The 13,064-nt window shown below is 37.9% G+C and overlaps 1 protein-coding gene across 6 annotated transcripts in view; it reads right to left on the reverse strand.

Annotated features, from left to right (window-relative positions):
- The window catches only part of LOC117204742, a 20,101-nt gene continuing 7,037 nt past the window's right edge, over nucleotides 1-13,064 (reverse strand). For 5 of the 6 annotated variants that reach the window (XM_033442454.1, XM_033442453.1, XM_033442452.1 and 2 more), the window contains 8 exons: nucleotides 4,677-4,976; nucleotides 4,007-4,571; nucleotides 3,619-3,869; nucleotides 3,147-3,310; nucleotides 2,401-2,939; nucleotides 1,649-1,876; nucleotides 1,381-1,529; nucleotides 1-715 (listed from right to left, as the gene is read on the reverse strand). In XM_033442454.1, the coding sequence (XP_033298345.1) occupies nucleotides 689-715; nucleotides 1,381-1,529; nucleotides 1,649-1,876; nucleotides 2,401-2,939; nucleotides 3,147-3,310; nucleotides 3,619-3,869; nucleotides 4,007-4,571; nucleotides 4,677-4,823 (2,070 nt within the window). In that variant the 5' untranslated portion in view covers nucleotides 4,824-4,976 and the 3' untranslated portion in view covers nucleotides 1-688. The remainder of the gene's footprint in view (nucleotides 716-1,380; nucleotides 1,530-1,648; nucleotides 1,877-2,400; nucleotides 2,940-3,146; nucleotides 3,311-3,618; nucleotides 3,870-4,006; nucleotides 4,572-4,676; nucleotides 4,977-13,064) is intronic. The other variant, XM_033442455.1, reaches the window with a different exon arrangement.

Raw genomic sequence — 13,064 nt, forward strand, 5'->3', positions numbered from 1 at the left:
GGTAAGTGGCAAGATATTAAATTCATTTTCGTATCTTTGCAGTGTAGAAAACACTTGCCTCTGCAGATTTTTAGAGATCGATAGAAGACGAAAAGTCGGCTGTCCTCGTGGTATTTGTTCGAATCAGTGCAATTCACGGTGAGAATGGTCCATGGGCCAGTGAGTACGAACGTTGGCCAAATTGAATCTACAACGAAATCGGTTCGGGCTGACTTTTACGAATATCCCTCAAACAGTGAATGCTTCCTATAGTGGTAAGAAGAAAGATATGGGCCGGTGATCTCTGAAATAGCCTGCCTGAAAAAGTACGATGGATCGAATAATGTCAATAACCCAGATAACGCACGATGTGTTAATAGTATTATGTCAGAGTCAATATTGAATGATGATAAAAAGGATTATACGTATAGGCAATGGATTAAACAGGATTAATCAAATTGGACGGATGAAGTTGACGGAAATCGATTCAGAAGAAACGCTGATAATCTTACTATTTCTATTAACAAATATTTATTTCTATTATAATAGTAAATTAAATTATATAGAGATAATATTTACGGAATAACACTATGAAATATTTCTCAACGTAACCTAGAGTTTCTTAAACTTTGGCAACTTGCTAGAATATTTTGTAACGCTATAAATAAACACGTGGTTTTGTACCGATTGGTCCAGTTAGCTTCTACGTTCACCACAAGCGTTGACCCAATTTTACCTACAATAAAAACGTTACATACACGATACAGTAAAATCATTTCGCTACATTCGTAAATAACCGCATAATTCTCATGCCGAAGTTCACAATTAAAGCACATTATGGACGCTGTGTTTACGATGTCGTTGTAACAGCATTGAATGGCTTCATATCGCGTTCCTGTTCGTGTGCATGTGTATTTACCGATGGAAAAAATTCCACCAGGTCGATAAGTTTTCACGACTATCAGTTAATCCGTAAGTTTGGAAACATTTAAAAAGTCACTCTATTAAAATGCAACAATCGATGCACGGTTTAAAATTTCTACGTGGTATAGTCAGCTATTACCAGCGAACTTCCATCGTGAATACGTAACTCGTGTTACAAGTATTTGAAACAAAATACGTTCTCGCATGCTGATGGGAAAATTTTCTTGTAAAACGAACTCGAATGCACCAACTTCCCCCATACGCGTATCATGCAAGTTAGAACGTATCCACTGCACTGGAATAGGTTTACCAATTTCTCGAGCTTCATATTGTATAAAGTAACAAGCGCAAAAAATTCCATGTTGAAAAAAATCTAACACCGCAAACAAGATGGAAATTTCATTCGAGTAAGGACTTTCAACATTCTTCAGGCCAACTCCTCTCCTAAATCCACGCAGTTATTCGCCGAAACTTTACCTTAGAGAAAGCAGGAAGTTGATATCGCGGCAATTCTGGCAAACTTAATCCCAATTTTCCAATGTCGAGGTTCGTGGAACGTAAAGTAGGACTAGTTGAACGCAAGGTGTAATCTATCCCTCCGAAGCCGCCTAATTGTAACTGCAACCCTGTACAAACCACACGCGTTCTACGAATTAGGTTTTGAACGTTTGGAAAAATAAAGCGGAAATGTCGTGTTCACGAATCCGTGACGGGACAACCGCGTAATTACGTACGATCGATATACCTGTGGAATATGAGTGAGTCCTCGCCGGTTCAAACGGTCGCAACTGCCCTCCATATTGGACATTTTCGCCAAAGTTCAAAGTTGACACACCAGTGGGAACGTTCGATGAGAGGCTGTTGGGTATTCCTGCCGATATGTCGGTGTTTATTCCACCAGGTAGACTGTTGAATGTGCTGCCGATATGATTACTCAATATGTTCGCGGACAAGCCAGAAGACAGAGGTGTACCTGGAGTGAAAACACGCGAATCATGGAGAAACAATTACATAATTGCGGTTGACAAGAGTCTTACATGAAATTTCGTACGTTCGCCGCATATTACGTTGCTTGTCACGCTCGTAGAGAGAATCGCTACGAATTTAGTAACTTGGAAAATACGGTTAACTAATTTTAAACTTCCCTAACCGAAAGCGATGTAATAGCAAAGAAGTGAAAAGATGAACGTTTATCTCGTATGCGGATTATTTTCCCGGTGATAAAAAGAAATCCATCGAAGTTGAAGACCCACGAGAGAGAACGAGTGGATGGATTTTTGAGAATTATAACTGAACTCGAGGCGAAAGTATTGAGCAGAAAGTGGGCTTCCCAATAAAGTTGACCACGATTCGCGGCTCTTTCGCACTGGGATCTGGCAATAAAAGAGTCGAAAGATTAAATTTCTCTTAACGACGGAATCCCTGGGGGCGAGTCCCTCTCGGTCATCGAAGAACGATTTGGTCTGAACCTTATCGATTCGTATGAAGTGGCTATACCTAACGAGAGGCCAGAAGATGTGGACGAATCTTGAGGCACGAAAGCAGACACTCTTGGCGGTGTTATTGGAATGTAGTTTATCGTCTGCACTGGCCGAGAAACCGCTGACAAAGTTGCAATCGGTATACTTGGGAGTGTCATCGTTGGCCTCTCCACTATCGTGGTTAATGGAACATGATTCGCAGTTTCCGATAGAGATGATTGTTGGAAAGGTAGACCATGGTTCGATTCCTGCTGCAGCAGATAGCTCAACAGAGAACTCTGCAAATTGTTCTTCAGAACGCCCTTTGAGTTTTCTGGAAGTATGTAATTCAGTACCATGCTAGGGATCTTGTTGTTTAGGCTGTTGTTCGACGTATCTGGAAGTGCTTGGTTCAGCGGCAGAATTTGCACGTTGCTTTTGATACCATCTTTCTCCTGTTGGGATAGCAGATAATCAAGCACGGACTGCTGGAACTTGTCCTTTAACTCATTGGAGAGATAATAGGGCGTCGGTGAAGTGAACGTAGTCGGTTGAAATACAATCGGAGGTACGGTTCTGCAAGAAAAACAGAAACAGAATGCGTACAATTCGGAAAAATGAATGCTGATTCAATCGTACAGGATGTCAGCTCGAAGTTCCGTGGGACGTAATGTTCTAATAACGTTAGTTTCAGAAATACATCTTGAACACGGTGCGATAGTGGCGGAGGAAAAATCACGATCGATCATACAAGTAACGAATCTTGACAGTGCTATTACGTACTGTCGTCCGAAAGATATGATTGGAGATTCCGTGTCCATGACAGGTAAGCTAGCTTCGGTGGTCGGTAAACGAGCCAAGTTCGAAGACTGTTTCGTGGTAACCATAGAGGCTGGTATCGTAGAAATCGTTGAAGCGGATACGCTCGTGGTAGCAGCATCAGCCAGCTGAAAGCAATTACTAACTTGCATTGGACCTTTTAAGATTCGCGGTCGTTACTTCACTCGTACGGATTCAGTTGGGAAATTGTAAAGACGTTACTGTAAATGTTGATTAAAAGTTCTTCAAGCGTCGGATTAAACTTCATTTATTACTGTTGCAAAGAAATAACGAACGAGCCAGCAAAGTGATCGGTAAGTTGTATAAGCAGAAACGAAAGACTCAGCTGAAATGTTACTAAAATGGGCACTACGCTGTGCTGTACCGCTAAAATTGAATACTATGTCATGATGTACGAAAAGTATATTTCGCTCACCGTATCGGATTTCACGGTTGGCATTGTCACCGTATTCGAGTGCGAATCCATTTTCAGCTCGGAAGTTGTAGATGTATGAACTTGGGTGGTAGCTGAAGTTGCGGAGGAGACAGTAGACAGTTGCCATGGTTTGTGGGTGGTTGTCGGAGCCATTGAGGGTGTCATCGTCGTGGATGCTTCCTCGCTCAATGGCAGAGCGTTTCCATACGGCGAAATGGGTGGCACAGACACATATCCAAGACCATGGTTACCTATATCAAACAAATTCTTGCTTATAACGCGAACTGTCCAAACATCTTTGTTCGAAGTATCTTTGATTCAAAGGATACGATAAAAACTCTTAATAAATGACATCAATTACAACCTTTCTTTTGATTAAAGTACTTACCATGCTTCAAATACTCCGAATCTCTACCAACTGAATCGACCTGTTGCTGTCCTGATTGTCCTTTGTAAAAGTCAATTGGTTTATCGTACAGGTCGGCAAATCGAAAATCGTCGCGGAAAGGTTGCCGGTAAGAGGAATATCGATCGTCTTGATATTCAGGTCGCTGTTCATTTCCAGAAACCGTCTGATCTTTGTTTTGTTGATTTCTGAACGGTGTTCCATTCATAAAGATCGAAGATTGTCTATGGAAGTCCGGAGCATTCTTAAAAGACGAACTGTTATCGTAAAATAGTCGATTTCTCAGTAATTCGTAATCTCGCAACAGCAATCGGTCCTTGAGAGACAGTTGCTCCGGAAAAGAATCCAAATCCTGTCTATAGGGTCGATGTCGGTAAGATTGGTAGTATTGCGTTTTAAACGATGGCTCTCGAAATGAATGATGTTGCCCGCGAGAAGAAGATGGATGCCAACCAGTCTCTTGATAAGGCGGAAACTCTTCCAAGGCACTGTATCTTCTTCCTTTCTTATACGCAGCGACAACCACAACCATCGACACGAATACGATCTGAGGGAATAAATTTACAAGTAATTTTGATTATTTATGTTATCGTCACTGATTAAAATTTGTTATTAAGCGTCGACTGATCGGTATAAAAAACAGACGACTCACCAGTTTCTTCATTTGATCTTTTTTGCACGTTTCGGAGTGCGAGAAAGAAATTGTAAGTATAACCACGCGCAAAGATAGTCTGCGGTCTATCACTGCCATCAACTTTCTTATATAGTTAGGAAGCGGGAGAAAAGCTGTAACTCGCATCTTTTCCACTGCTCCTGGTTTTGTACGTCTTCCAGATCAGGTACGAAACTGGATCTGGTAAATCATGTAGATGGACGCCTTTCTCTTTCTATGACAGGTTCATTGCCAGATATACAATGAATCTGATATATTTTCACACGTGTAACGGCAAACCTAGAAGTTTGAGTGAAACTTTGTATTTTACTTTTGCAACAAAATTAAAGATTTGAACGAGCTGTTTGTTTCACCCAAGAAGCAAGAAATTTACTATTTTTACGACGTGTTTAACGAATAACGCGTCCTTTAGGCTCTCAATAATTTACACTCGCTGTAAAATCTCGTCTTTCTGCTTTATGTTTCATAACTTTTCTTAGTAATTGTCGACATCCATTCATTTTATCTGGAACCATTCGACCTTCGATGAACGCTTTGAAACGGAGGAGTTCGCAATCGTAGGATATAAGGGTATTATAAGGTTTGTAGCAAAACCATAAAAGGTGTACGAGTGTACGTTCGTTGACTTTTAAAGAGGCAATAGAGATGGTAATAAAAATTATATGTCGACCACACTCATATATGTTCGACCTTCAATTCCGTATAAAAGTGTCGATAACTTGAAGTATAGATCCTGTTCGTTCATCTAGCCGACTAGACTAATAATTTTATCAGTTTCTATTCAGGCACTGATCAATTGATTATGAGTTAGCTTTGAATGTATTAGTGTAGTTACCCGATTCAATTAATTCAGTGTATTCGAATATTAGCTATTAAATATTTATTATTACGTAATGGCAGTGGATTTTCAGCGCAAATGTGCGGCACTGTGTGTGCAAACGTGTCAGTGAAAATTAAATGTAAATTGCAAGTAATTTACGGAAATTCATTTTGCGAGATCCAAGAGCGTACTTATTCATCAAGACATTGTTTTCATTCCAAATATTTGTCACAGGAATCTCAGTTAGTTTTCAGGGAGAATCCATTATATGAATTATTATAAATGGTAACGTTGAACGAGCAAATGATCTCGGTGCAATTAGGGAATATCATTTATAGAAATGTACAGTACGAAACGCGCCCTATAATTTATGGAAGATGAACGGCGAACGTACTTAGTAAACCCTCTTACATCTTCTTCGATCTTTGCAGTTCGTTAATGCTAAGGTTGCAAAGCATTAAGTCGGGATTTTATTCGACGAGAAACTATTTCTCTTATCTTCGACATTCAAGCGCCGACCAAAATTAGCAAATATTACCTTGGAATATGCAATTAATCTTATTCCTTTAAAACTTTAAATCACTTTCTGTCTGAGTAGTGAAAGCTATTTATTTGAAATCTAAATGGAAGTCTTTAAATCCCTTCAATAGATTAAACAAATATTTATCATCGTGTTACAAATCGATTTTGGAAAAGATTATCTTCTAGAAAGATAATAAAATTAGATAACGTTAGATAAAGCCAATCATAAAAATGGTAATTGGGATTATCTGTCGTACGCGAACGCGAGTATTTGATAGATAACGATAGATGTACAATAATTAATAGTAAATTATCGTGAATGGTAGAAGGTTATTCAAAGATAATCAAAAGTCCATTGTTTAAACGTCGCTGATATTTATATTAAAAGCAAGTAAAGCAAGTAAAAAAGGTAATGGAAGAGTTACGTTCATTTAAAGCAACGGATATTAAAACCACAACGATGTTTGAAATGATTCAATATACATATTAAACTTGCGCGATTGTTTTTTATTTACGAACTTCATCGTATGAAAGCGAGATAATTAGATACGCTCAGAATGCAACCACATAAACATTTCATTGCAATACGGTCCAGTTTGTTTGATTAATTTTTTTCATTTTCTCACTCTATAATCATGCTATATCAGAAAAAGTCTTTTATCATTACATATCTAAAATTACGATACAAATAGATACAATTAAATTGGTGGAAGAGTAAAAAGGAATTCATAGGTTTGATAAATAATAGCAATCTTTAAATAACCATCGATAGATTGTAAAAGGATCGTAAAATATACACATCTTTGCAGATAGAAATTTTCACGGATATTGTTACGGATAGCTACTACTTAACTAATTTTTAAATTTCTGATAAAATTTCTAACAAAATTATTCAATTGATATTACGATGAAGAGTCCAATTGAATGATATTTAATTAATCTACAACAAAAAAGGAAGAAGCTAACCTAGTTCCTTGAAACTTCCAGGTCAAATAAATATTAGGAGACCAAACATTACCGAGTAAAAAGAATTATAAGTATTATTAGTATCAGTTAACGTGATCGTCCAATATAAATTGCGAATTTCACTTTGATCGCGAACAAAGTTGATCAGAATGACCATTGTCATCGACGAGAAAAACCTTTTATTGTTACAAACCTATTGTCCCTGCTAATTAACAGTTGGTACTGTTGCAGCATACAATTAAACCTAACTAACCATGGCTATCTTTGAAAACCAATATTCAGTTAAATTGTAATAGCAGCTTCTAAATGTCTATTATATTGTTTGTCTCGAATTTCCTCGGATTTCCTCAGTTTCCATTTTATTGGTAGGTAGAAAACTTAGACACTCCGGAAGAAACATATATTTTTTTGTTGACATTTCTCCCAAATCATTTTTCTATTCTCATAGATAGATATTAAGTGGATGAGTAGAACGACATTTTCCCTGGAAAGGATCCAGCTTAGCAGCGTTAATTAATCAGTGGCTGGATTACAACTCGTAATCGTTATCGGTGCTGTTATTAATCCAATGTCGAGTAGTCGATATTGAAAATATCAACGCCTACATTACATCGTTCCATTCATCCGTGGTACTTATATATCGATGGTTATCTCGTTTTTATTACTTTCATATAAAACTGCATTCTCCAACTTTTCGTCATCTTTATATAGTTTTCATGTTCCATTTTAAAATGTCAATGTTCGAACTTGACACCCTGACTCTATTAATTTTATCGCATTCACATTATGTTTACTACCCTTTTTATAGTTTCATTTCATCTGTATTTATCGGTTACATAGGATGGCTCAATCTAATCGATCCGTATAAATATCTCGTAAATATGAATCAAATGAAACTTACTTTGTTTCGATGAGGGTATCTTGCGATGGTAACAAATCTCATCTTGCATGCGTTTATTCTTTTTTTTTTTTTAGTGAAACTATTCTTCCTTTTTTTACATCATTCGATATACTTTTTAATCTCCTACAGAAAGGTGTTAAGGTATTTGGGTCGAAGAATGATTAATTGAAAAGAAAACTTAGCTTGAATCTTGTAAAATTTATCGTACGAAAGACGGGGAAAGATAACGTAGATAGCTTTCATATTTATGTTTCCATTGTCTTTCATGCACACAGTTTGACAAAATTAACATTGAAATCTTTTAAACTAGGCATTTTCAGACACAAATGTCTTAATACCTTTTTCTAGAGAATCAAAAGCTACATCGAATGATGTATAGGAAAAAGGTGTAGTTCCATTTAAGAAAACAGAGATCACCTTGAGATATGCAGAAATTTTCAGACATCTCGAAGAATCACCAGAAGACGTTCCCCTTGAAACAACAAGTTTTGTTTGAAATATTGGATATATAGAAAATAAATATATAAGAAATATTTACTTGGATCAATTAAAATAATACAACCTGTATAATTCTTCGTCCTTTGTAACATACCTTCTTACGCAAAAGTCATATAAATTGCACAATCAAGAATAATTAATTAATATTCTTCCTCTCTTCAGATTCTATTACACAAAAGGATAATAAAATTTAAATTCTTTTTTCAACTTCTCAACACTGGTACAATAAAAATACGGATCGCTTGCAATTTTTATTTATAGTACCTCGTAGGATTACCACGTGTCTGTCCTATATCCGATATCAAAATCTTGGCGGTTTTTTATGTAACATTTATGACATTTTTTTTAAATCACGGTTATGTTTCAGGCTCGATGGGAACCAACCAGTGTGTCACAGCTGTCCAAATATTCCCAGAGTTTACGCGTAAATACGGTATTTTATTTCTAGAGTATTTTTTTATTTTTTATCTCTCGATATAATTCTAGCACGCTCATCTCAGCCAGATATGGGCTGTACTGTTCTCGCTATTTTTTTTTCTCTCTCTTTGAGACGCCAAAGAGACATTCATCTCACACCCCATTAAGAGCTAAAAAGGCTCTCAGATCAAGTACATTCTTCAACTAGATTTTCTCCTCTTTCGAGGTGCATGGACTTAGAACTCCGTACGCGTCAGACAGGAAGAAAGGTAGGAGGAAAGGAATTAATTTGTTGCCAAGGAGGTATTTGTAGCATATTTTTTATCGCCCACTCTACTAGATTTTCATGAAACAAGTTCGAGATCGTTCAAGTTTGGTCGCCTCGCCAAACTAGGAACAGCCGGTTTTGCGGTCGTCACATTCGTTTCAACCGGTGGCCTTCAGGAATCGATGTTCCGTCGATTATTGAAAAAAGCAATAATGGCTATTGTCGTTCAGCGAAAACGCTTCTTTTGCTATACCGGTCGCGGTTGATTAGTTAATTACTCAATGAAAGAGCATTACATATAGCGTGCAGATCACGTTCTTAGCGAAATTGTTAGAGTAACTTTTACTTGTTACAGCAACTCGCGTGAGAAGATCACATTGGACCGAACCAATTTTATCGCGGTTACGTATCACCAAAAATGTCAGGTGCTCGTTAAAATGCCTGCACCTCGACATAAGGTCATGTAACTGTGAAATTCGTTTGCTCGTGAATGACATTTTTTACATTTTCTCACAATTTCGGAGAGGCGTCACCGTTCCATCCGGGAACAGAGAAAATTTGCGGCTAAAATTTTCGTACGGGCGAATAAATCGAATTTACAGTAACTGGATGAGACTAATTACACTCGATGCAAAGATTCGCGCAGTGTTATCCATATTGATCATCGATCCTTCCTTTTAAAAATTTTTATCGACGTCTTTCGCGACATATTCGACAGGGCGATTCATCTTCGTTCACGATATTGACAAGCTTACTTGAAAGCATATTCCTTACAAAACAAGAAAGAAGCATTGGAAATTTAAATAGCGAGCAATTTGCTTAATCTAAAACCGACTGAAATTCGAACGAGCGAACATCGAACCTGGAATTTCAAGAAACTCGAGGATGTGATAATGCGAATGTTAAAATGAAAGGCGCGGGCAGGTTAAAATCTAAATGAAATAGAGAAGGACGCATTCATAAGAGTAATAGAACGAGGATGTCGAGCAGAAGACGCGACAGACTTGAGGATAAAATTGCACCGTGTCTCCGCCATTATATGGCAGCATCGTAGTACGAAAGTTAAAACGATGAAAATAAAGAAAACGAGGAGAGAAGTTTGTGTAGCAAAAAGTTTTTCCATTTATATATTTTCTTAATCCGTTGCGGTCACGAAAACTGGTTCCCGATATTCCTAAAAATTTGCAATCACGCTACGCATATCGAATTAAATGGAAGTTTAACCTGCATGTGATTTCAATTCGTATCAATCGTATTCGTATAGGCGAAAAGTTATTACGTGAAACGTATTTCTCGTGCAACTTAGTTGTTCACGGGCGATCCGATATTAGCCTTTTAGATGTATGCATAACGATGGTTTGTCACATTTAAATTGATCGCATCGAACCACGCGTCATATTCAGTCCTACGATATTTCGATCATCCATTTACTCAATAGGTGACTCGGGATATTTGTTGGAATGCAAATTCCACAGGAACGTTTCTAGTAAAATAAATGGCAAACGATGAAATTGTAAACGGGCCAGCTGCAGGACAAATTCCATCAAGGCCACGAACCGTATCACAAAATGATGGAAAAACGGTTGATATCCGAAGAATCATCCGACAATATTTAGACAACGTTAGGGAAAATTTTCACGGTGTTTATCAGAGGTTCGTCCGTGGTAGATGCATCTCATGATCCATTCGGTAAGAGAATTTCCTGTGGGGTCGTGTTGCTCCGCCGCTGTTAACTTCGCCTCTGGGGAACGAATTTCTGTATGATGTGCCATGTATGCGTCCAATTTAAACAGCTACCGGTTACACATCTGTACGGTGCGCGTCGTTGCTTTTCTTACACGTCAGCCAACGAGGGTGCTTGCGCAATATCTAACGTTTAATAACGAATTAAATTCCGCAAACGAACGTTGTCGTCCTACCCTTGGGGCCATTTTAGAAAAACGTCGAATATCGATGAAAGCAGCGAGTGAAGACGCATTCGATCCGATCTTTCATTATCATCCGCGATGGCGTGAAACGACAGAAAAAATAGTGGGAGCTGAATAAAATCACCATGGTAATATATTCGCCAGAGATTTGTTCCGAAACGTGGCAGCATGTAATATAATATTCGATACAATAGAGTTAAACTGCTGTGAGTTCGATTCGTTCGTTCGTATTCGAGTCGAACAATACGTCTTCATCGAAGATTAAATTTGCTACTGACGGGTATGCATGTAACGTTATGAAAATAGTAGGACGGCGAGCAGAACAGCCATCACAATTTGCCGATTTAACTTTGAAATTGATTGACAAAAGTTACAAGTAATCGTGAATATCGTGCAGTTGCGTCGATTTTTTAAAAAAATTGTACGATTACTCAAACACCGTTCCCGGGTGAAATAGCAAATTAAAAGAAAGAAATGCTTTTACTTTGTCACGGTTGCACAAGTGTTTCCATTTTCCTTTACACCGACCCATTGCAAGATGCTAGTAATTACAAACGAAGGTATTGTGCCGTAGAATGAAGGAAGAAAGCAATTAAGTTAATACAGTAAATCCGATGATTAAACGAATGCGCCATCACTTACATGGTAGTAGTTAGTAGCTGGTCTAAATGACTCATTACACGTAGTAATAATTTTCTAAGGCTCATTTCGCGTGTCGTAGAAAGCCTGGGAGGTGTAGAACTTAATACGTTCAATCTTCTGTACTTAATGTCAAGCTCAAGACAAGCGGAGCACGGACAATCCGATTTCGTCGTACTTTACTTTTTATTCTTCTCGGTTCCATTAAAAGGTAATTTTGAACCAAATAGTATAGTTGGTCATTGGCGGTGTGGATCGATCGAAACGTGAAACGTTTCTAATAAAGTATTCAGAGAAATAATCGAATCGAAAGTTTTAAGGTTTGCCAGAAGTCTCGTAACTGACATGTCACTGGTTCATATCAGGAATGAGCAGGTCACTCGGTTTTACTCTCGGATCGAGTCATCAAGGAAGCAAAGCAATTACGAAATAGCTTCGTCTCTTTCCGAAACACGTTCCTCGAGGAAATGTACATGCGGATGCCAATGCAATGCATGTAACATGTGCACGTTACACGACGACACATGTCGCAGCAATGCGTCTCTACAAATTAAGATTCTTAAACAAACAGGTTAAACAAACAATATTGTTTGTTGAATTGAAAGTCAAGCCAAATTGATAAGGTTTCAAAAAATAAAATATATGTGCATAACGAGAATAAACTTATGGTCGAATGTGAGCTTGGCGAATTCTCTTACGTTTCGATCTCTTAAATAACCATTTCTGCTCGTTTTTTTGCTGACGTCCAAGCATCACGCGCGCGCGCGGATGTATGAATCCTCCGAAATTCTACATGCATATTTTGTAGTTGTATAATTCGCGTCACTCGCGCATACTCTACACCAGCGGTTGTTAACGTTCTTTTGTCTACCAGGGACCTCCTTTGAATAATCTTTTTTTGTCACGGACCCTCAGGACTTGACACAAAATTAAAATCCGTAATGTGCCAAATATGTATGTTTGAAACTGCTCAACGATATCTTCTCACTAAGGTTGAAACTGCATTAATAAACGAAGAAAATGCTCATCGACAATCTTTAAATTTTGAGAGAAGAGATTTACCAAAAATAAATAAATAAATAAATAAATACACGTACTAAACACTTTTTATGCAAATAATATAGTAATAACTTGCGTGCGTAAGGACTTTGTGACTCCCCGGAGGACCGTGAACCAGCAAGAACCGCTGCTCCATATCATTTGAAAATAACGCTTAAGGCTAAGAAGATTCATCCGCAGGTGTAAACGAATCGTGTAAGAATGGATAAAGGAATGTATCGTTAATCCAGTAAGTGAATACAAGTGTACCGAATTTAATACATATACATACATGCGCACAGTTGCACCGCAAACATAGACGATGGTCAGTGACACTTTGTGTAACATCAAAGGGAGCTCGGAATGCGAG

This window comes from Bombus bifarius, unplaced genomic scaffold (genome assembly GCF_011952205.1).
Source record: "Bombus bifarius isolate JDL3187 unplaced genomic scaffold, Bbif_JDL3187 scf7180000007979, whole genome shotgun sequence".
Taxonomy (NCBI): Eukaryota; Metazoa; Arthropoda; class Insecta; order Hymenoptera; family Apidae; genus Bombus; species Bombus bifarius.